The sequence below is a fragment of the Mustela putorius genome, unplaced genomic scaffold, assembly GCF_011764305.1.
Source record: "Mustela putorius furo isolate JIRA1106 unplaced genomic scaffold, ASM1176430v1.1 tig00003853_pilon_pilon_pilon, whole genome shotgun sequence".
NCBI lineage: Eukaryota > Metazoa > Chordata > Mammalia > Carnivora > Mustelidae > Mustela > Mustela putorius.
In genome coordinates this window covers 17,257,475-17,281,497 of record NW_025422005.1, presented here as the reverse complement: position 1 = coordinate 17,281,497, position 24,023 = coordinate 17,257,475, and the positions used below count along the sequence as shown (strand labels likewise).

The window sequence follows — 24,023 nt, the reverse complement described above, 5'->3', positions numbered from 1 at the left end:
GATCTGCTGTTAAGAAAATGTAAATGGTTTTCTCTTTGCCTGGCCAGAAAAACCAGTTTCTATGCTTTGTTTTATCAGGTGTTTAACATCCCTAATTATATTTAGGCATGTGCTTCAACACTTTCTAAGATTTTAGCAAATGTTGACAAGATTTAAATTGTAAATCTCTTTAACTCAGGCTTTTCCTTGGTATGTGAAGTTGCTCATGAAGTACTACTGAATCAGTGACAAACCTTGGATTACATTTGGGAAAATGCTATAACTATTCTAGAGATTCTACACACTTCCTAAAGTTTTAAATGTTTTGAGAGATCACCGCTTGATACTGTAATTATGGAAATGTTATGTATCACAGAAATAACCTGATTTCCTTGCAGCTAAATTGTAAACTCCCGTGTCTCTTTAGCTCTAACCATACCCACTCTGAATTTTTGTCATTTATAATTGTTTTAATTCTCTTGTAAAATTATCTTCAAGGAGATTCCTATAAAGGACTTTCAGGACAAATATAGATATTTGATATGCTTGAAAATCCTAAAACTGAAATGGGTAAGAATTTCCAAAACTGACTAAAGCCGCATTCACCAGAATTAGTAGCATGGGACTAAATTAACTAAAAGATTGTAGTGTTGTGTCTGTTAATGTTTTGTCTTACTTTAAACATTGCTGGTTCTCTCTACTGTTTGCTCTTACAGACTAGGGATACTCCCTCCTAGTTATCTGTAACTTATAGAGATGTAAAAGTGCTCATTTGTAAAAGTGCTCAAAGCATTCACCTTTTCTCTTTATCTGAACCCTCTGAAACCAAAAGGTCTCAGTTAAGTATTCTTTCTTCCATGGCAATCAGTCATTTGCATAAGTTCAATAAGAATCTGTTCTCCTTGTAACAGGACACAATTGGAAACACGGGTTATTTTACCAAGGCTTTGGCTGGAATATCATATTTGAGAAAGACATGCATAGACTTAGATATGACCAGACAGCTTTAAAGGAACTAAGGTTGACTTTATGAAACCTGGAGCCATAAAGCCCCTTGGGACTGTTGGCCTGATTGATACCTTGCTTACAGAGTTCCCAGCAGCCTCACCAGGTGAGTAAAGAATGTCACTCTTTGGTAGGTGCGGAGACTCAGAAGAGGCATTCGCCCAAATTAACAGGTATTGCAGGCATGCCTGATGGCAAGTATGTGGCTTGGCTTCTGGCCCAGAGAGGCTACTAAAAGTTCAACCTAGAGATTCCTTATACAAAGTTCCAGCAAAGCAGATTCTAAAAGATCTATTTGATCACAGTCACTGTTCTTGCTGAGCTTATGTAAATAATTAGGCCAAGTTTGTTAAAACTGGACCTGTGTCACAAGTGAATTAGTCCTGATTTGGCTATCACTGGAAATGAGGGTTACTTTAGAGAGAAAAATTATGTTTCGGTAACACACCTTTATGGATATTAAATTCTAGATTTGATTGTCTTTAAATGTTTGTTTACCTAAGCTAAACAATTTGAGGTAAACTTCAGAGAAGTTGCACAATAGCTTCTTTAGTCGATCTTACTGTTTTGTGGGGATATTAGCAGACCCCACGGCACATGATTAAACAACTGGAATAATGAAATTGCCTAAAAGCCAACCTATCGTACTCCATAGGATTAACTATGCACTTGTGGAGATAATGGATGACCCCACTTTCTTTATGAGTGGATTGGATGATTCATGGGGTGCTCCCCTTATCTCTTGACAAGTTTTCTCCCACTTGACAATGATCCTCTGTAATCAGGATATTGTTAAGGCTGGACCACTCAAAGGTCGTCTTATTGGTTTCACCCCTTTGTCATATTTATCCTAGAGGCCACCTCCGTTGAGGTGCAATTGCAAATAGATGCTTTAGCAAAACCTAGAACAGCCCTCATAAAAGAGCCTCAAAGCTCACTATGGGACAGTCCCTGACTGTAATGACTTCACATCAGGTCCAGATTTGTCTTAGAAGGCAAAGGCCACCAATGGACGATGGAGGCCAACTTATTAAATACTGGGCTACACTAACAGATAAGCCAGAAATAATACTTAAAACTTGTCAAACTTTAAACCTAGTTACCTGTATGCCTGAACCTGACTACTGTACTTCTTTCTCTATAGAGCAAAAAGGTTATTGATCTTGCTTACTCTATTTGTCCAGATTTAAGATGTCCCTGTTAAAAATATGAATAACAGTTGGTTTTCTGATGACAGTAGTTTTTTTCATAGAAAAAAAATAAGAAAAGCTAGGTGTGCCATAGTGCTCACTAGCACTTTGCAATTGCCAAAGTCTAAGAATTAACATTTATACTGACTCCAAATATGCTTTCCTGGTACTACATGCCCATGGAGCTATTTGGAAGGAAAGGAGATTGCTGTCAAGCCTTAACTCCCTAATCAAATATGGGCCTAAGTTCCAAAACCCTCCTTATCGCTATACTAAGGATGGCATATATCAAATCTGGGATACATATCTGTGGCTCACACCCACGATTGGACGGCTCAGTCAAAAGGCAATTTTATGCTGGGAACAAAGAAATCATACGAGTGACACTTGGACAAATAACACACAGTATCGAGGATGGCTATCATTAGAAATGTGTTCCCAAATAATAGTACTCCAGGCTACTGAATGTTTTGCTACTGATTGGGTAAGGCGACCTGGCATTAGATGGCCAGCTCTAAACGGAACCCACTGGATATGTGGAACCAACCTGTGGCCCTGGCTTCCTCCAGGGTGGATAGGTCGCTGTACTTTAGGATTTGCCTGGATCCATGGGCGCATTACTAAAACCATTACAACTCCAGCTAATCTCCCCAACTTGAAACAAAGATGGACACGATCTGTTTTTAAATGGTATGATCACTTAGCATCCATTTTTGTTCCATCTGCGGGACTAGAGGATGTCATGTGGCATGTAGAAGCCCTTAATAAATATACTACAAAGGCACTCAATGACTCACTGAACAGCATCTCCCTACTTAATACTGAAGTGTCACAAATACGCCAGGCAGTCCTACAGAATAGGATGGCCTTAGATGTCCTGACAGCAGCACAGGGTGGCACATGTGCAATTATCAAGACAGAATGTTGTGTGTACATTCCAGACTATCACAAAAATGTCACAGGACTAATAAAAGACATGAATACCCAGATTAAGGCCCTACAAGATCCTTCTCTCTCTCTCAGTGAATGGTTAAGTTCTTGGTTTGAAGGAGGGGCTATGGCCGAATCTCCTTTTCGGGCTTCTTATTCTTATCGCCTTATTAACCTTAGTATGTTGCTTTGTTCCATGTTTCTCTACTTGGTGCCGAGACTCCATTGCTGCAATGACTTCACCACGACAGATGATCCTTACCACGCGCAAAGACACTCCTTCACTGTCAGCGCTGGATTCGGCTGCCTCCGCCTTTTGTAACTCCCCCTATACATTCCTCCACTGATCAATATTGACCCCAGTAGGTAGGGACAGCTCTACGCCCCTATTCAGCATGAAGAAGTTACAGAAGATGAGACCTTCCACCTTCAGCCACCTTAAAGATTTAAGGGTCAAAATTGTTCAGGGGGGAATGATGAGGGAGCAGGAGGCTGGCTGAGGATGAAGCAAGAGCTGGCGCCCTTGCACCCCCCCTTTCCATCCGCTCCCCTCCATAGGTGTAGCATTCCTCAGGCACCCCTGACTGCCATAAAATGATAAATAGTTAACTTGCTAAGATCACAATTCTACAAGACAGGAGTCTCCCTTGGTTTGCAAATGTCCTTGAGATTTGCAAACAAAGAAGTTACCTTATCAATAGCCCAAATTCCAAAGACACAGAACTCAGTTTCTCAAGCCTAATATCACCCTCCCCTCCATAAAAACCGAAGGAGGTGGAGGGAGAAGGAAAAGTAAATAAAGTTAAATTTCTTCTAAACCTAAATCTCATTAACAAGGATGCTTGATGGCAGGAATGTAACATTCCACCAGGAGACTCCCAATTGTCTTTACTTGATAGTAACTAAGCCTTCAATATCCTGATAGTATTCTTTGCCCCAATAGCCCTTCTGAATACCCCTTTGTCCTCACCTACCCAACTCCTGCGTATATAACCAACCACCCCTCACAACCCGGGGCGGCCGCATCTCTGCCTGCCCACGGGTCCTGTCCCCGTGCTTTAATAAACTACCATTTTGCACCAAAGATGTCTCAAGAATTCTTTCTTGGTCATCGGCTCCGGACCTCAGCCCACCAAACCTCACCTAGGTTCTAGAACTTCATCAGTACCAGAGGCTGCAAATTCTTCCCTCGCTGGTCAGCGATCTAAAAAAAAGCCAGGGCCTAACTTGGCCGAGACAGGAAATCATATGGCGGTCTCTAATATTTAAAACTCTGGGTAGCAATAAGTGTAAAAGTTCGGCGTAAGGGTTAAAACGTCTGCTTCCTGTCTTGGATGGGCAGCAAGGGGAATACCCGGGCAAGGCAGAAAAGGGCGGGAAAATAAAGCACTAAAGAAAGAAAGCGCGGGCTTGGGGGAGGGGAAGAGGCCGCGCAAAAAGCCAATGAATGGGAACGAGGCTGCGGCACGTAGACCCCCCGCCGCCCGCCTGCGCAGGCGCACGCCCGGCGATCTCGCGGGAAAGAACCGTTGCCGGTCTCGGCGTTGAGCCCAGCTCGGCGGGGGTGGAGGCGGGAGTGAAGTCTCGCGAGAAGAGGAGGTTTCGTAGCGGAGCCCTCTGGCTGAGAGTGTCTGACGATCCGCCGCCGCATCCGCGGACGGTTTATTGAGCCCGTTAGTGCCCCTGCCGAGGGAGACTCCCATCGCCGTCATGTCCCGCTACCTGCGCCCCCCCAACACGTCTCTGTTCGTAAGGAATGTGGCCGACGACACCAGGTGTGTACAGAGGAGGGACCCTGGGCCTACCCGGGGAGGCCGCAGGCTCTTGGGGAGGACCCGTGCGGCGGCGGCGGCAGGGCGCTGGGCCGGGGGAGGGGAAAGCGAAGATGGCGGGTTCCGCGCGGGCTTTCGGGCCCCAGCTAGGCCGCGGCGCCGGCTCAACCGCCGCGGGGGAGCGAGGGCGGCTACCCTGGTCCTCCCAGGCCGCCGCGGGGCACGCGGGCCGCGTGGCTGGGCTTCGGCCCCCCTCCCCCTCCGCACTTCAGAGCCCCTTCCTCCCCGTTTCCTCTCGGCACGTCCAGCCCCCGCCGCGGCCGAACATCCATTCCCCATTGATTTGAAGTTCACGTTCTTTGGGGTACACGCCCCCTCGCCCCAGGGGTTTTATATTTGGGGTTTTTTTGTTTTTTTGGCTAAAGAATTGCAAGGAAATAACGGGATCGGGAGATGGGCGTGTATGGCGAAGCATTTGCAACCCTTTTTTTTTTGTTGTGTGCTATAGTTCTGATTTTTGAAACGTTGGAGATGTTTGGAGAGAAGGAATGTCAAAAATTGGTAGATAAAATTGTTCCAGTTAGAAGGTGCGAACTAGTTCCTCTCATTTCCCGGAAATAACTGGTCGCCCTTTGAGAAATGAGTCTTAGGGAGTCTCTACCATTCGGATGTTAATAAGCTAAATTGGATTAATCCAGACCGTGTCTTTGTTCTCACCAATTGTCTTAATTGCTTGTAGTTGCCGTCAGAATTTCTTGGAAGAGATCATATCACTAGAAGAGACGTTATGTTTCACACAATCACTCTAACCCCCGTACAGTCAGATTTATTTTGGTAGCCTTGTGCGATTTACATTTTACCGTCCTAACTTCTAAGTAGGAAAGTAATTCGTGTTCTAGCATCTAGAAAAATTTTCCCTTGTTGTTTTGACCTTCCATTTAAGGAATTATATATATATGTGACTTCTGTTTTTCAAATCTTTATCTACCTCCTACTAGGTGCCTAAACCTGTAGCTAAAATTTTAGGATAAAAGTGCTTGGTATTCAGAGTACTAATGTTGATTTGATCCTGTAAAAGTAAAACATTAGTATATGCAACCTAATACTACTATGCCTTTTATGAAAAATTAAAGGTGTGATTAGAAACTAGATAAATTTGTGATCAAATTTCCTTAGATGTCTTTAACTGTTGTTAATGTAAAGTAATAGATTTTATTACAAACTGCATTATCTTCCAAAAATCTTGGATCTTAGCATTCCTTTTTCGAAAAGATAGGTTACCTGGTTATTTCTCCTGTGCTCTGAAAGTTGGCTCTTGATGTTGAGATTTAGAAAGCTTGTCTGTTTCTGGTCACCCAGGGATACAGCACATTCCCTGTCATTAATTGACAGATTACAGAAAGTTACCTGTTTCTTACAAAGAAATTTTTTTAAAGAAGTGAACGTAAAAATTGGGGTTTGTTTGTTTTTTTTTTTTTATGATGTTTTAGGTCCGAAGATTTACGACGAGAATTTGGTCGTTATGGTCCTATAGTTGATGTGTATGTTCCACTTGATTTCTACACGCGCCGTCCAAGAGGATTTGCTTATGTTCAATATCCTTTCTTCAGATGGCTGATTAGTGAGGGGTGTTGAAGTTTGAAATTCAAGTTTATGTAAGAGGTAACATCTAAAAAGTAGTTTACTTTTGTCCTCCAATGTTTAATGTCTTCAAATTTTTGAAAATTGACTCACACATTGCTCTTAACTATTTCTTAAAGTTAATCCAAAAATAGTAAAATACTTAAATTCCCATTCATGATGCTGAAACTCAAATCAATGATGATAAAATGTGATTTAAATTTGAATACACTCTCGTTGCTACCACCTTTAATGTAAGTCAAATTAAAAGTTAATATGTTCTTGTGCTTAGCAATTAAAGTTTGGTGTTGTCTGTTAATTTGAATCACTTGATCAAAAACAAATTGTATAACAATGAGGTAAACTTCTTTAATATTGTCCCCTAATTTGCTGTCCTCTGTTGTTACCTCAGAGAATGTAAAGCTGTACAGTTATGGCGACCCCAAAGAGAAAGCATGAAAGAACCTTTAGAGTAGAGTTCAACACTTAAGGCAAGTAGACAAGCCAAAGACCTCTTAAGGATCAGGCTTGAAGAGAAGGGAGAGTTTGGGAAAAGAAAAATTAAAGAAAAGCTGGAAGAAGGACAAGCCTAATGGGAGACAAAGCCTCGCTTTATCTACAAAAGGGGGAAAAGGTTGTTTTTCAAAGTTAAAGATAAAGCCATCTGTCATATTTGGCCAAGCATCTCATGACAAGTCCTTCTGACAAGCACTTAAAGAGTTAAAGGTCAAGATGAAGTTGAATGATGGCCAAGATTAAAGGAGTCATACCTGATGTATCCTACAGAATAACTATTTTCCTTTTTTTTTATTTATTTATTTTTTAATGTTTTGTAAGCAGTTAATTTTCAAAACTATTCTGGTTTGGTCTAGTGACAAAACCTGTAAGTTGATTTATGTGGGCCTTTGATGTTGTGATTGTGGTCTTGTATAAATGCACTCTCTCAGCTTGTCAAGTTAAAGTGTACCAGGATATTATGTTGTTAAGCTTAAACCCGGCATATTTCTGTTTCGGACCAGATGGTCAGATCCAATGGTAGAAGGCAGTGCTCTTTGGAATAGCATGAGGTTCTGGGGTCAAGCCGACTCCCTAGAGCCATGCTTAACGGGGAGAGAGGTGCTAGCACTGGGAACTATCTAGAAACAATCTCTGGTGGTCTTGTAAGGTCAAATCCACTGGACATAACTACCTGTTTATAGATTTTAAAGTGGCTGTGGGTGGGGGGGTGTACACATACTCCAGACTTCTAAACTTAGCTCTGTGAAGCCTGCTGGTCCCTGCACTGCTTTAGCACATACCCTCAGTTAGCACTGAGTGGATTGCAGAAGGCCTTATCCTTTGTATGGGTGCCTAATCAGGATCTACAGAAAGTCATTCCCTGACCCAGAGTTTTAGGTGACATTACTTATTCAGTGAGACAGCAAAGGTTTGGGCTGTGGGCATCCGGCAAGGAAAAATTGTTACTGATTAAATTCAGTGGGTCTCTTGAAACTTAAGAGGGGTCCTAGTGAGATCTAGGGGAAATGTTGAAAGCTGCTACTTCAGCAAAGGTAGTGATAAGGACAGTTGGGGGAATTGGTTGCAAAGCTCTGTTACAGAGAGAATAAGAGCTATATTTGGGGGAATTGGTTGCAAAGCTCTGTTACAGAGAGGATAAGAGCTATATTTGGCTTGCTTTTTTTTTTTTTTAAGTGATGCTTTCTGGCTTACAATGTTGACCTGATTTTACCTGGTTTGGGGTGGCCTGGGAATCAAGATCAACAGTAGTTTGACTCAAGAGTATGTAGTACTTGGGCCAGAGGAGAGTTGTCATCTAAAGGAGAATCATATACTTCTTATACAGTCTTTCCATGGTCTTAAAATAGTTGAAAGTGAGTAGGTCTCAGGATTTTGCAAAGATACCGAGTACAAATTTCTCTATAACTAGCATCCAAGTGATACTTGACCCTATTCCTAGTTAACCTTCTCTTAATACATATAGTAGAACTTTGCCCTAATTCGTCCAGCCTAGGTCTGTTTTTGAGGGTAGATCCAGAGAATGAGTTAATCTCAATAATTTTTAACATCTTTTAATTTTAATCCTCTAAAAAGTAAATTATATTCTGTCTTCTGGCATAGTAAGTAGTATACCATTAAGTGAACTTTTAATATTTTAAAGCCCATCTACATTAACCTTGAGGGGTGTTCAGTTTACAGCACTCAAGGTTCTAAACTCCCCATCAGCCTTTGCCTTTTCATATTGGAAAAACGCCCCAATGATGTAGGACTTGGGGAAACCTGTCTTTCATTAACATATACGTAGTAGCTTCAGGAAGAGAGAGCTGGGAACTTGCTATTGTCCTTAATTCCTTTCAAAACAAAAAATAAGAAATCTGGTGAGGCAGACCTTTTAATACCTGGAATAAACCGTGGTATCAGTCTTGAAGAAAGTGTGTCTCTTTGAGGGTGTTTTTTAATCAGCTCAAGATCTGTACTCTTGTCTCCCAAATTTGAGAAAAAAAATGGACAAGTTGCAAGAGTGATTTTTAGGATAGAATTAAAATCTACACTCAAACTTAATCCCTTTTCAAAGCTTTTATATCAGCCACTGCTCTGAATATTTGCTTGGCTTCATCAGAATGGTGGTTTTAGGAGAGGAGCTGAATTTGGGCAGAATTAACTTTGTAAAGCCTAGAGTTCTCATAGTTAATTGCTGACAGTGAGGGAAGAGGGCGGGCAAGACAACTGCCTCTCCAATCAAAAACCAGTACCAGTAGTTCCTCTGTCAGATTTATAAATGTTATCTTGAAATTCTCAAGTTGAAAACCAGTGCCAGACCCACTTCTTTGCAGGGAGCTGTATGTTTAGTACATATGGTTAGGGCTTTCCAGTCCAGGAATCTTTAGAAATGGTCTGTTATTTCTTGACCGTATGCTTTTATAGTCTATGCATGGGTGTAATATGCTTTTGGTATAGTGATATCTTCAGTATTTAATGCTTGATTCTGTTTTGATACCCACAAGTGGATAGCATACTAGTCTTCCCGTATGGTATAAGGAAGACAGCTACATGAAATAGTAGTGTCAGAGCAGAGAGAAACAGCAAAATAAACTTGAAGTTCATGTTTTATCACTTGTAAGGTAAGGTATATTCTGCTTGCTTACACAAGAACTATTGGCATTTTCTTTTTTTCCTTTGAAACAAAAATATGAAAAAGTTTTGGTTTTATTTTCAGAAATTTTTGTTTTAGTATACAACAGAACTGACATTTGTTTTTCTTTTTTGCTTCTGTAAAACTTGAAACTCAGGAAGAAAACTTTTGATAGGATTACTTGGTAGTTCAGCTATAACCAATCTTATTTTAATAACTTTATAATATGTAATCACACGTGTTTTCACATGTATACTGTAGGAAATCACAAGTGCTTTAATGCTATGAAGTGTCTATAGCTGAATCAACCAACCTGAGTAGGTGAGGTCTGGATGATTTTCTAGAATAATGAGAGACTGAATTGTTCCAGACCTACCATCCAAACGTTCATTTGTTATCAAAGTATGCAAAACTTCCCAAGCCCCTTAACATTTAGCACATTTGAGGATGTCCGTGATGCCGAAGACGCTTTACATAATTTGGACAGAAAATGGATTTGCGGACGCCAAATTGAAATACAGTTTGCACAGGGGGATCGGAAGAGTAAGTACTCTTATGCTTAATACATGTTTATATATAGTATGTCATTTTTAAACAGTGCATTAATACCTCTTTTTGGAAGTATTCACAATTTGTCTATCTGTTCAAAATCTAGAAAGAGTTCTCACATACTTTGCAGAAAGTTAGAGTGCCTGAAATGTGTTTGGACTTACAAGAATGTGGATTTATACAGTCTACTGTACCATGTTTTTAATAATTGGCGGTGGAATTAAAAGGGAAATAATTTGGAAACTCTTGGGTCTATTCAGCCATTTCTCTTCATAAAGATCTTCAAGTTATAATTGGGTATTTGACTGCTTGACTCTGGAAATGAACAGATAGAATTAACCTGAGAAAGATTACAGGCTAAACCTAGAATTGGTTTTATATTAGTCTGTGGTTTTTATTATGTGGGTAAACACCAGGTGTTAGCCACATACTAATGATGCGGGAGAATAGCCTTTGGAGTCTGGTAGGCCGGGGCTCAACCATTTTGTTACCTTGGGCAAGATACTAAAAGATAGAGATGAAAATAGCTGCTGGAGAGAGGAGGAACATGGAAGTTGACACTAGCTGCCAGTAATTCTCTGGTTCTTGGGTGTTTGCTGTGGTATTTATATAAACACACAAACTTGCAGTATCACTTCATAGACTTGAATAAGATAACAGGAATTCAGGACTGTCCAGGGATGCAGGTATGTCTGAGGCATCCAATAAGTGCTCTTTTCTACTTTTATTGTGATCTCTCAGAACCTTTTAACCATATAGCTCTGCATTTTAATACTAAAATACTGTTCCTAGGCCACCAATAAGTGTTTTGTCATTGTTAATTATGTTCCTAATAAATGAAAACCACACAGAATAATTCCAAATTAGCATATGGCTCAGTGTCATGTTTTAATTTGGAAATTTAAAAATGTGAATTTTTTTAATGTTGAAATAATTGGCATATTTTTGGACAACAAGCTAAGCTAGATGGTGAAAAAGTCTCTGACAAAAAATAGTTGGGAAGGTAATTGAGAGTATCATTTTTAACAGAAAACAATATTCTGATAGACACCCTAAAAAACAAATGCCCTTTCTAAGACTAACAGTCACAATTGATCTTGACACAATTCGGGGGTGTAAGGGAAGACAGAATTTTTTCCTGTAATTTAAAGACTTAGAATACTAGGTTTTAATGTCTCTAAATATTTGTTCTATGTATATCATTAGCTCCAAATCAAATGAAAGCCAAGGAAGGGAGGAATGTGTACAGCTCTTCACGCTATGATGATTATGACAGATACAGACGTTCTAGAAGCCGGAGTTATGAAAGAAGAAGATCAAGAAGCCGGTCCTTTGATTACAACTATAGAAGATCTTATAGTCCTAGAAAGTAAGTGTGATGTGTAGTACAGTAATCTGTCAGAAAAAATAAATGTTTGTTAGCATTTAATTTTATCTTTCTGTACACTTTAATTATATACATTGTATGCTTCATTGAAACTAAAAATATTTTAGTGATTCATTTAAAAAGTTTTATGGCTCACTTTTTTTAATTAGAAACTTTAGAAGACTGTAAATAGACATTTGTCACTGTTTGCTCTTTCTGATGTACTTTTTAGCAGTAGACCGGCTGGAAGACCACGGCGTAGCAGGAGCCATTCCGACAATGATAGGTAAATAACTTTGCTTTGAAAAAGACTTCTATGTTTTTCAATTTCAGAGTGAACTTTTGCTCTAAAAATAACAAATTTGATTAATATAGAATCTAATTTTTACTCTAATTGTATCTCTCCTCTGTTTTGAAAGATTCAAACACCGAAATCGATCTTTTTCAAGATCTAAATCCAATTCAAGATCACGGTCCAAGTCCCAGCCCAAGAAAGAAATGAAGGCTAAATCACGTTCTAGGTCTGCATCTCACACCAAAACTAGAGGCACCTCTAAAACAGATTCCAAAACACATTATAAGTCTGGCTCAAGATATGAAAAGGAATCAAGGAAAAAAGAACCACCTAGATCCAAATCTCAGTCAAGATCACAATCTAGGTCTAGGTCAAAATCTAGATCAAGGTCTTGGACTAGTCCTAAGTCCAGTGGCCACTGATAGTATAAACCTTGATATTTTTAGGCATGTATCATTCATTTACTCATAGTTTGGTTTACTTAAATTATCAGGAATACAATGTTGCAATGATGCTTAAAAAACACTTGTCAGTTTTCCCTGTACCAGGCAAATGGTTATAATTAAAATGATATGCTGTTGAGAAGCCACTCTTAAGAGTCCAGTTTGTTTAATGTTACGGGCAGCTACCAATTTGTGGTGTCTCTGTATATTTTTGTAAAGATTCTCATTTTTTATGCTTGAAGTATTGGTGGAAAGATGTTGGTTGACCATAATTTGCAACATTGTCTTATTAAAAATAAACTTTCATAACCATATTTGGTAGAACTGTTAACCTAGAAATGTAGCTTGCTAATAAGATAGAATGATACAAAAGTGAAGTTGTAGCCACAGTACAACACTGACTGATCAGACACATGTAGGTTCAGGGTGGACCTTTTTGTCTTGTTAAGATGTCTAGGCCCGTGATAATAGTTAATTTATGACAGAGCGTGGAATAGTTCTTTTGTTAACCCCACTGTCTTGGGGAATGATGCCAACTGGGTTAAGTAGCATTTGGGGGAAGATTGAGTTTTTAACTGAAACATGGAGCCTTCACTGCTTTTTTCTGGTTTCTGTGAAGATTTGAAACATATAAACATCAGAAGAACTCACCTTAAAATTTAAGCAGGTCAATAATGGCAGAAATAATTTTAAGGGAAAAAAATGCTCTCAAGTAGTTCCTCTCAACTTCAAGGAGCATTGTTGGTGATACTGCTTAGTTTTCTTAACTGCTGTTAAAAAGCAGCAAGTAAATTGTTTCAGAGTAGATTTTGTTCATGCATATGCGTAGTGTAAACTGAATTTTGATGCTTATAGCACTTGGTCTGTGCATTTGTATCAAAATTTGCCTCCCACTTTATGAAGAGACTTGTTCTTCACACATCAGCTAATTTCAGGTGAGGCAAGTTGAAAGAGAACACTCCCATTCTAGGTGATCTGTGGTGCCATGAAATTTAAAATATTTTGGAAAAAGAATTAAAGAGTCCCATCTCTGAGTTTGATTTTCAATGTAGTACCTGACTAAAAAAGAAAACAAGACCCTAATCGTTTATAATTTCTAGCGTTTCTCTGAGAGATCGTTTGGGGGGGCAATAAGAGGGACTTGTCCAATCTCATTTCAGAATAAAAGCTAGCATCTTTAAAAATTTTAGATTGCTTGCTTGCAGGTATAAGTAAGAAATATTGTGGAGAAACGATTCCTTTTAGAGGATTACTTTTTTCCAATTTTGGTTTTAGTAATATAGGCCTTGCCTGTAAAGAACAAAAAAGATGGTTTTTAAATACTGTTTGTGGAATGTGTTTAAAGGATTGATTCTAGAACCTTTGTATATTTGATAGTATTTCTAACTTTCATTTCTTTACTGTTTGCAGTTAATGTTCATGTTCTGCTATGCAATCATTTATATGCACGTTTCTTTAATTTTTTAGATTTTCCTGGATGTATAGTTTAAACAACAAAAAGTCTATTTAAAACTGTAGCAGTAGTTTGCAGTTCTAGCAAAGAGGAAAGTTGTGGGGTTAAACTTTGTATTTTCTTTCTTATAGAAGCTTCTAAAAAGGTATTTTTATATGTTCTTTTTAACAAATATTGTGTACAACCTTTAAAACATCAATGTTTGGATCAAAACAAGACCCAGCTTATTTTCTGCTTGCTGTAAATTAAGCAAACATGCTATAATAAAAACAAAATGAAGGAAATAATGATTAACTGGAATTATTATAGTTTTGGATGAGATTCTAAAATAACAATGGAAACAATTCTTTGTAGATTTAGGAATATTTTTAATCAGTGTTGCACTAGGCACAACTTTTCTTTGGAAATGATAGAACTTGCCAGAAAGGTACATCTTTTATATACTACTTTAAAATTCCTTATGTGATGTCAGAGTTGTTTCATGATTGCTTATTAAGCCCCTTGGGGTTAAATAACATAGAAATTACTGGTAGAATTAAGATAAGTATTAAAATGAAATTTGAGTCCGCTAATTGTAAATTTATATTTTCATTATTGGATGGACCGGTAATTCTGCTCTTCCCGTCCTAAACAAGATGAATTGGGCCTTTTAGTTATGGCTTGATTTAAAATACTTTTGAATTGAATGTCAGTGAGCAGTTTAATATACTAAGTGATAACCACTTCGGGGAACTGGTTTAGGTATTTTATGGTTTGAATTCTAGCTGCTTTATAATGACAACAGTTATAGCTGATAGTTAGTATTTATGATGTGCCAGACACAGTCCTAAAATTTAATGCGTTAACTCATTTACTTTTCACAAAACCCTAGGAGAGAGATACTTTGGTTTACCCCATATCATAGGTGAGGAAATTGAGGCATAAAGAAAAGGCTATAAAGGCAGATCTAAAATTTGAGCTCAGGCCTGGTCCTTACTGATTTGTTTTTAATGGACTGTGTTTTGATGAAAGTATACTGAGGAGAGAGCCCATTGAAATTGCTCTCAGTCTTTGTGTTAGAAACAGAAGGCCTGATGATTTCATTTTTATACTTATGTCACTTAATATGACTCACCTTATTTTTTTTGAGAACTTTATAGTTATTTCTAAAGTGACATACCTAACCACTTCGAAAGGACTAAATTATAGTTGAACCATGATAGTTAGGATCCTATTCATACTTGATGAGGATCCTTGCACAGTGCTTTAATTTTGGGCTACATAGTTCACAGCTGTGGATATCTGCTATGTGTCTGGCACTGTTGTCAGTATTAGAGCAGATCATATGAAGACTCAAGTGAAGACTGACACTTCACCTCTCTTTTACTTAAGATCTCTGCATTTTGTTTTGTTTTGTTTTGAAGCCAAGTAAGCAAGAAGAAAAATGACAGATAATGCTTCAGTGAGAAAGGAAAGGTGCTACATAGAGTATGAGCTGTTAAGTTTACAACCCAGGGAAAAAGACCTGGGAACTATTGTACTATTCTCTTGAAAATTTGGCCCAGTAAGCTGCTACATCCAGTTCAACTAACAAAATCCTGTATACCACAGAGAAGAATAAAGAAAACCAAACTGACAAACATCCTTCTTTTATTTAAGACCAAACTGCAGCTGGAATACCCAGTACAGTTCTGCTTACTACACTTCAAGAAAGATCTGAGAAAGCGGAAAAAGAACCAAAGAAGGGCAGTTCAAGCGACCAAAGGGTGGGTGGAAGGTGCTGCAGTATGAATACTGTACGAATATTTTGACTCTGGTCTGAAAAGATAAAAGAATGTTATCGAAACTACATGGAATAATTGAAGTCCCTTCAAGTTTGAAAGTAAGCATTTTAGGACAAATAAAAGGAAATTCAACTTTGTACTTGTGGAAAACTAATCCCTAAATCTGAATAGGTTTATATTGATTCATGGGTAACAGGTCCGTAATAAATTACTGGAAACTAGGATGTCTGAATATCAAGGAAGACAGCCATAGTCTCTTACAGTGCCTCTATTGGTCTGTCTCAAACTGAATTGGGTGAGAAAGGGTATGGTCCAATATAAACTTTTTCTTGGTTATCTCTTAAAGTCAGTTTCATTTTTGCTATTGGCAAATCTTACCGTTGTTTATTCCAGTGCCAGTGTTTTTCTGCTTAATGATTTGCTTTGTTGGCATCTGAGTTTATTTACTTGTATGCCATGTGCAGTTTACATCTTCCTTACACTCTCCCAGATAAATTCCGATTATAATACTTGACATCTAGCTAAGAGGGTCCATCTCTTCTCACCTCGGTCCTAAGTCAGTATATTCAGCAAACATTTATTTACTGAGCCCTTAACTGTGGGCAAAAATTGTACTGGGTAATTGGGGAGAAAATTCACTTACTGAATAAATGTCTACTGAGCACAATCTAGTGAATCATTACAGTGTGACCTCATTGTTTGAGGCGTATTCATAACTCTTTTACACCATTCGTATCTTAATGTAATTATAAAACCCAGAATACTATCAAAGATAATTTTTGTGGTTATCTGCCATTTAAAAGTATCCAGTATTTGTTTGCATCCCATTAATACAAATAATGAAAAAATGTTTTAATCTGTAATAAACTGATTTATTGTGCAGTGACTGTAATATACTAGAGTCATATTAAATTGTTAACTCTGCCTCCTCAAACACATTAGGAAATAATCCCCAAAATAAGTATTTAACTTTGCAATAGATATAAAGGAGACTCTGGGTGCTATAATTAGATTATTTTGAGGCAGACAGAGAGCTGTTATCCCAGCTGATTTAGTATGTTCTGTAATTGAGAAAATGTTCACCAGATTATACTTTTTAGTGATTTACATGTACATTTTATAGGGGACATGTTCTGTGTATAGTGAATAAATAACTTTTATAGTATCACAAAAATGTTTTGGATTCCTTAGTTCCTTATTAGGATATGAAGTTTGTTTATATGTTGATTCTTCCATCACTCACATTTGATTTTTGTCAAATTTCTGCCGCATATTTTAAGCCTTTTATGTAAAGTTATTCATCTAAAAATATGGAAGTGTTTAAGCCATTTATAAAAATTTTTGAAAATATTGCAGAATACACATAACTGGGAAATAAGAAAGGGAGGTATTTTTACCCCCATTTGGTTAAAAAAATGTTTTCAAACTTGCTTAACATCACACAGCAATTAAGTGGCAGATCCCAGGTTATTCATGGTTTTTTCATTTGATGGTTCCTCTTTACTGTTTTGTGCCCCCGCCCTTTTTTTTTTTTTTTTTTTTTTTTTTTGTAATGGGAAGTTTTTTATAACAAAAGTAATATAATGGAATATAGAGTTCACATGTAAGGAAGAATTAATAGAATAATGAAAAAAGATATAGTATCAAAAAGTATTTTGTTTGTAATCTTTCTGGATGAAAAAGGTTAAATACAACATGAGATGACACAGCTATTGTGACTCAGGCTCTCTATCCTGGCTTTCCAAATTTCAATCTTGTATTGGTTTTTGACCATATTCTTGTTTACAAAATCCTGAGATACTTTGAAAAAGGGAGGCTATGACTTAAGACAGCACAGTGACAGCTGAGGAATATCTTAACAGCATTTCTACCAGGAGGTCAGAGCTTTTTAGGAGTAAACTGCTCTCGTTGATAAATGAAGTAAGCAGCCTATTTGTTGTCTGTCATTCAACTACTGACATCTTAACAGATGTCAGTAGTTGCAATAGGAAAGTTTCCTTCTCCAGGTTTCTTTTTCCTCTGCCCACCCCCCCCAACAGTGTTGGTTATGTTTATTGCATTGTGTTTATGTATTCCTAACAGTTGTTTCACCCTATTGAAGTCGGGACTCTATTTGGAATAAAAAGCAAGGCATGTAAATTCCTTTCATTGATAACTGACAGAGTAGTTTGTAATGAAGTAAAAAAGCCTTTGTGTCTAGTATTTTGTAGATCCCATCTCTTTGAATGCTAGAGTGAAATAAACTGGTCTAGGAGCCAAAAATTTTGGGGCTTATTTTTGTTTTGTTTTTTTTGTTTTGTTTTGTTTTTCCTTAGGTTTAGCTCTGCCTTCCATGTTTATGGCTGGGTAGGCTTTCTTCATTTGTGTAAGAGACTTTAGAGATGTTCTCTTCCTCCTGTTTTACAGAGTAACTGCCAATGAGAATGCAATTAAAGAAACTAGAAAACTTAATCCAAACCCTTTGTGCTTGCTTTGGGGAAGAATAGAACTTAACCAGAAATTAAGTGTAAGAATAGGTGATGTACCCAGACTCCCATCATACTCTACACTGCCATCAAAAAGATAATGACAAAATTCTAGCACTGACTATAGGCTCATGCTGCGGCTGATGCCTTCAGCCTTAAAGGATAGAAGGCTGATGCCTTCAGCCTTAAAGGATAGAGGTTCCCTTTAATAACTTTATGGTTCTCTCAAGTTAAGTAGTTTGGGAAAATCCTGTAGATTAACCAAAACTATTAGTTATTGAGGAATGAGATCTGATAATTATCCTTAGCTATTGAAAACTTTATGGTTAGGTAAAAGCCTTTGGTACTCCATCCTCAAGTCTGAAGACTGGCCATGTGAGTCAATCCCAGACCAAAAACCTCATACATAAGAAGTCCAAAACTAACATGCCTGGGCTGCAAACTATTAAATCCAGTGAAATCCCAGTGCAGTTAAGTAATATAACAATCCTTGGCATTGTTCGTAGACTTTACACTGGGAATGGAACAGGAAGAAAAATGAAGACTCCGATTTTTATTTTCTCCAAATTAGTTACCTCCTGATTTGCATGATAAAGTAATGGCCTTGCCCTGGGGTTCACCTATTGAACTAGTTGAAGCTACCCCTCTCACTTAGCAAATGTGGCTCTTGTGATGCCTTCCCCCACACCCCAAAGATCCCTGGTGTAAATTATGCTTTTATATATAGCAGACAAATTGCAAGGGTCTTACAACTTGGGAGGAACTTTTGTTTTCTATAAATCTCAATCACCTTAGAATGTAGAAGAAGAGAGGCAGGTAATTAGTCCTGCTGTATTTGACTTGATGAATCAGAAGCTTAGTTTCCATGAAGTATTCTGTGGCCTTTTACAGTTAAATCTGCTGGGGATGGGCAGGTCATAATACAGTGTATCAGTCAGCACATTGGTTGCCTCTTAAAAACCAAATGTCCTTCCATTTTTCAGTTGGGTTAATTTATGTGCATTCTAAGAGTAAATGTTAAAGATAGTCATAACAATTTTTTATGAAATACAATTTAGCCATTGGGGGGGAAGAAGCAACTTTATTTTTTAATTTCATGCTAAATTCACATATGTACATTAAGTACTATGTAAACTTGAATTTAAGTTAGCATTATTTGACTTGCGCAGTATCACCTCATCTCAGTTCATTGGAGAACTACAGCTTGGCCCTTCTGCTTTAAAAGGTCAAAAAGTTGCCAAATTGGAATAGGGCACTTAAAATCAAATTTTAAATTGACTCTCCCACACACGTTTGTAATTTACTGTGTTAGCTGTTATATTTAGGTAAAACATGTTATCAAGGTTATTATGCAAGAAATTACATCTTTTGCATAAATGGTCCCCTGGGTTGCACTTAGACTAGTAACAAAAAATATATATACTGACAAACACTACACTATATTTGTTATAGATTACAAAAGTTACTGAAAGCCAGAATGAATCTTTAAAGTTGGAGGGACCCTTTAATAGTTAATCTTTGGGCTTAAGGAAGAAAAAATTAAACAGTCCCATACTGCATTTCACATCTCTTAAAAATAGGAAGTGTTTTAGCAGCTTAAAACCTTTACAGTTATATAAAACTTATTACACTAGGATTTACTTTGAAATATAGTTTACAACCAGATCAATTATACATACACTGGCACTTTAGCACAAGGGCAAACTTTAAAAACAAATTATTTTGGACCTTTAAAATCAGGCCATAGTATAAAAACAGTCCATGGTCTTACATTCAGCAAATTCATACTAAAATATTCTATTTTTGTAGGATAAATGCCAACAAAACTTTACATATGCTACAAGTTTATTACATATATTTACATGGCTCTTTCCTAGGTACTTAAAACTTTCACATTATATAGCTCCCCACTTTTAAGTTTTATAGGGAATGATTTTGAGACCAGATCACTGTCAGAACAGCTTATGCAGTGCTATAGTATAAAAATGTATTCTGAAAGCTGCTCAGTAACCACCAAATACTGTTTCTGTAAAAACGGGTTTTGGTGCATTAGTTAGCAGACCTACTGCATGAAAGAAATGGCCACTGGGTATATGGTCTCATTCTAAATTGGAAAGCCTCTAGTGCCCTTTCCACATTCACCAGCATACAGTTCACTAAAATCCAACTATTCGCTAAAAAAATTCACATTTTTTGGCAGTGCATCAGGTTGTTGGCATATTACTGGTTTGGATGTTTATAGGACTTCAAACTGTCAAATACTCAACTACCTTTCAATCCTTACATGTATTTTAACTTGGGTGCTCATAAGCAGATTGACTAGCTTTCAACAAGTAAATCTGATCCATGAACGATAACTCTTAGTTATTTCTGCCCAACAATCAAGAAAAGTTGATTACCATTCCCCAAATCTAAATTTGACAGGTTTAAGAGTTACACAGTTGAAAACACCATATCAATGTATAATTATCAATAATTTAGTTAATTTTAAGTTGCACTGATACTACCATTACTTCACAGTGCACATAACATGTAAAATAGGTAAGATGAAGTCTAATTATATTTTCTACATTAGCAGTTTTACAAATAGATTAATTCCCTAGTGAATTTGGCCTGAAACAATGGACAACTACCCTGAAATATAACTAAATTTAAACATTAGTATTTTATCTTATTTTATACCTGCACTTTAAGTAAGGTTTTAAGTTGAAATGTCATTATCTCCTTATCAGAAGGATTAAAGGAGACTGGAACCCAGTGGCTTGGTGGTTTAGGAAGAACACTTGGTGATGGTGGCTCACTAAACTTGGCTCCAGCATAGTTTTGATTAGTTTGAGACTTAAAAAGTAAGCTAGGACTTGATAAGCTAGAGTTCCAGTTTTGATTATTTGGAAAATTTTTGTTCTTCCCCCCATTTTGCATGGCCTGCCGTGCAGCTGCTGATGAGGTGTAAGTATGTCCTCTTTCTTTTTTCTTATGAACAATCTTCATTTGGGAATTCTGATCCTTGGTCTTCTGTCTATTAAGCTGTTGCTGGTTCTTACTAACGTTTCTTGATTGAGGGGCTGGAATGTTGTATCTCTCTCCGCCACCCATCTTCAGCTTCTTTGTCACCTACAAGTAAATGGAAATAAAATACTTAGCAAAATTCCAGTAAGAGAAGTTCAAAAATTTAGGAAAGTTCTGTAGCCCCAACTTGTAACTCCAGAAATCATTTTGGAAAGACTCAAAACTGCTATCCAACTGCTTTAATAACTTCACCGGATGTTCACACTTAATTATGTGCATAGCCTTTATTACCTTCTTAAGAAAGCTTATCTGCAAATGTGAATAATCACGTGAAAAAGACAATTGGTTAAGATCAAAAGGATAAGACATCCTTGTAAACTTATAAAAATAATTTTATACCTTTCAGTCTGTTTTTCGGATTGCAGGATTTCCACTACCTGTCCCCTTCCTTGCTGCCAAGCCCAGGATAATAGATGTTGCTTTCTGCTGGATCCTTTCCTTTGTTTCAATACAGAAGTTTTCATGGGCCAATCTGCTGAGTTCAGCCTAGGAGCTGAGGCCAACATCTGAGTCTCCTCAGCACACAAGTTTGAGAGAAGTCCTACCTAGAAAAGAAAAGATTACTTCATTACTTCAATTCAAAAAACAAGGGGAAAGTGATCGCTTCTATTTACTACGTATGGAAATACAGTTAAGAATGGCTACTTCCTGAACTAATAAGATGGAAAATAATCTGGTAACTGTCGTCTTTAAGAACTCTTCTCGGCCTTGCGATCCAGGAATTGGGGACGGGGGTGGGGGGGGGGTGTGGAGACAGGAGTCCCAAGTGCCACAACAAGGTGTTTTTTTTTCCCCCGGGAGAAGTTTTCAAAGTCTCACACGGATTTTGTCACTAAAACGTTCAAACCGGGGAACCATTAGCTTTTACAGCCATCCCAAGAAACGGGCTAAAAATCAGTTTTCTAAAGAGACGTTTTAAAAATCTTTTTCGAAATTTCCCATCTTGCGACACAGCACGTATCCTTTTTCGAAAAGCCTCCTCTCCCAACACGTCTACGTCATAAAAGTGTCTCCTTTAGTTATGAACTCTCAACTCCTCCCCATTTTGGAAGTTTTCACAGGCCATAACCTAAGCCGATTTTCATCTAAAATATACCCAAGAATTCCTCTTTACAGTGAGCATTATACATCCGGGGTTTCATTTACTATCCCAAGAAATCATTTACCAAATACGCCCTCTTTGTGGAAGGGTTAAGGGCCTTGCACACTTATTTTAACAGCCCCTGAGTCATTCACCGCGCGAGCCCAGAAAGTTCGGGTCTTCCGACGGGGCCTGGCTTCCGAAAAGCCCACTGTTCTCGAGCCCGGCTGGGGTGCTCCCCGGCTCCCCGCGCCCGACGCGGTTTCCGGGATCTCGCCTCCCCTCGCCTCCTTCCCCCAACAATGGGGAGTGCGGCCGCCAACATGGCCGCTCCCGCGGCGCCGCTGCCACTCACCGACTTCAAACTCGGACGGCGGCGGCTCCTGCTCGGCGTCGAAGCCCCCCTCCCTTTCCAGGGAGAGACGAGGCACGGAACGAACAAAGCCCACGGGCACCGAGGAGCTAGCTGCTGACCACCTCTGCGCCCCGACCCGACCTCCTCCTTCCGCCTCTACCGACAAAATGGAGGTGGCGACGAGCGCCGAAGCGGGGCCGGGAGGCCCGGCGGCCAATCAACAGCGGCCGACGCGCCGCCTGGCCAATGATAGGCGCGCCACCGCCTGTTGCTGGGGCCGGCGGGGGCGAGGGAGGCGAGCTTAGGGCCCAAGGTTTGAAATCCTCCCCGAGAGGAGCATGTCGGGAACAACTGCTGCGGTCGTGCCCACGGCCAGCAGGTCCCCGGACGCGCCGGCCCCGCTGGCTGCGGCGGCGCCCGCGACCCCCCTGGCCCGTCTTGCCCACGCGCGCTCGACGCCTGGGAAGGGGCGTCAGCCCGGGCGCTCGGCGCGCGGGTCCTGCGGCACCGAGAGACCCTGACTGGTCCCAGCCCCCCCGGGGGCTTTACCCAAGCGGCCTCGGTCCCCGACTTGGGTTCGCTGGGCCGCGTGACCAGTTTTTAAAGCCGAAAGATGTGCGCCAAAGTTGCCTCCCGAGGCCTGGCCTCTGCGCACTTTGCTCCGGACGCTCCTCTCATCATCCTCAGTCGCGAGAACTTCATTGCAACCCCCAAAGCTCGCGGTTCCCTCTGGTGTCCCCGACCCCAGCCCCAAAACTTCCCGAAGAGGCCTCCCCCTGTGAAGGCGTTTCCCACACATGCGCGGATCAAGTCAGTCAGTGCCCCCTGTGTGTGTGTCCCCACGGGTCCTTAACTTCAGTGAGAGCCCTAAGTCGTCTCGCATGGTAACTGCTGCTGTCCCTATTTGTCACCCCTCTTCCCCACCAGGACCACCGCACTCTCAAGGGGCGAGGCCGGGTTTTAGTTTTCTGACCACAGTGTCTCGTACATTGTAAGTGCGCAAGAAAGGTTTGTTGAAAGAACTGGGGCTCGCTGATTCCCCTTTCCGCCCAGTAGTAAGTGGGGAGGGGGAGTAAAGCTGTAGCTCCGGTGATGATGCCGCGAGGTGTAGGGAAGAGGGAAAGGACAACAACTTTGAGGTAAATGGATAAGCGACCCAAAATGAGTGTTTTAAAAGAGAACGCCAAGTTCTATGAACGTGGAACGTGTTCACTGCAGAATTTATATATACTGTTTATAGGTCCCACATCATTCGTTATTTAACCTGCAGTTTTTTGCTTCCATCATCCCCCACCTCTGTGTCTTTCTGGCCACGGACCTTACGTTTTCTTTAATTTAAAAAAAAAAAAAAAAAAAAAAAAAAACAAAAAAAAAAAAAACCTTAAGCGACTGAACTTTAAGAGAGAAGTTTGTTAATCAAATTAATTTGGTGAAATTTATAGAAGATATATTTTTGAGCATGGGGCTTTCTGGTGCTAATCATATTATAGTCAAATAAGATGTGTATAATAAGCATCTGCTAGCTTACTGAAAATGTAATCTGTTTCCTAAAAACTCC

General features: G+C 39.3%; 2 protein-coding genes across 11 annotated transcripts; one reads left to right on the top strand and one right to left on the bottom strand.

Moving 5' to 3' along the window:
- The first annotated feature begins 4,663 nt into the window (after positions 1-4,663).
- On the top strand, positions 4,664-17,946 carry SRSF10 (serine and arginine rich splicing factor 10). 9 transcript variants are annotated; one of them, XM_013047708.2, is made up of 7 exons: positions 4,668-4,879; positions 6,367-6,471; positions 10,066-10,169; positions 11,382-11,544; positions 11,774-11,827; positions 11,961-12,062; positions 15,371-17,946. In XM_013047708.2, the coding sequence occupies exons 1-7, from the start codon at positions 4,815-4,817 to the stop codon at positions 15,429-15,431; spliced, it is 654 nt and encodes a 217-aa protein (XP_012903162.1). In that variant the 5' UTR covers positions 4,668-4,814; the 3' UTR covers positions 15,432-17,946. The 9 variants fall into 9 exon arrangements, with proteins under 9 accessions (XP_004741236.1, XP_012903150.1, XP_012903162.1 ...); XM_004741179.3 differs by lacking the exon at positions 15,371-17,946 and having other exon boundaries at positions 4,664-4,879; positions 11,777-11,827; positions 11,961-14,016; XM_013047696.2 differs by lacking the exons at positions 11,961-12,062; positions 15,371-17,946 and adding an exon at positions 15,136-15,364 and having other exon boundaries at positions 4,667-4,879; positions 11,777-11,827.
- Positions 17,947-19,021: 1,075 nt separating this feature from the next.
- On the bottom strand, positions 19,022-22,652 carry PNRC2 (proline rich nuclear receptor coactivator 2). Of its 2 annotated transcripts, none has more exons than XM_045063954.1 (3): positions 22,466-22,652; positions 21,369-21,570; positions 19,022-21,074 (listed from the first exon to the last, which is right to left on the bottom strand). In XM_045063954.1, exon 3 carries the CDS (start codon positions 21,054-21,056, stop codon positions 20,637-20,639), a length of 420 nt encoding a protein of 139 aa, XP_044919889.1. In that variant the 5' UTR covers positions 21,057-21,074; positions 21,369-21,570; positions 22,466-22,652; the 3' UTR covers positions 19,022-20,636. The 2 variants fall into 2 exon arrangements, with proteins under 2 accessions (XP_044919889.1, XP_004741241.2); XM_004741184.3 differs by having other exon boundaries at positions 21,369-21,574; positions 22,466-22,650.
- Positions 22,653-24,023: the final 1,371 nt, after the last annotated feature.

Coding starts and splice junctions, on each gene's coding strand:
- SRSF10 (XM_004741178.3), top strand. CDS start 4,815: ATGTCCCGCTACCTGCGCCCCCCCAACACGTCTCTGTTCGTAAGGAAT. Junction 6,472..10,065: donor AGAGGATTTGCTTATGTTCA/ATATCCTTTCTT, acceptor AACATTTAGCAC/ATTTGAGGATGTCCGTGATG. Junction 11,828..11,960: donor AGCCATTCCGACAATGATAG/GTAAATAACTTT, acceptor CTGTTTTGAAAG/ATTCAAACACCGAAATCGAT.
- PNRC2 (XM_045063954.1), bottom strand. CDS start 21,056: ATGGGTGGCGGAGAGAGATACAACATTCCAGCCCCTCAATCAAGAAAC.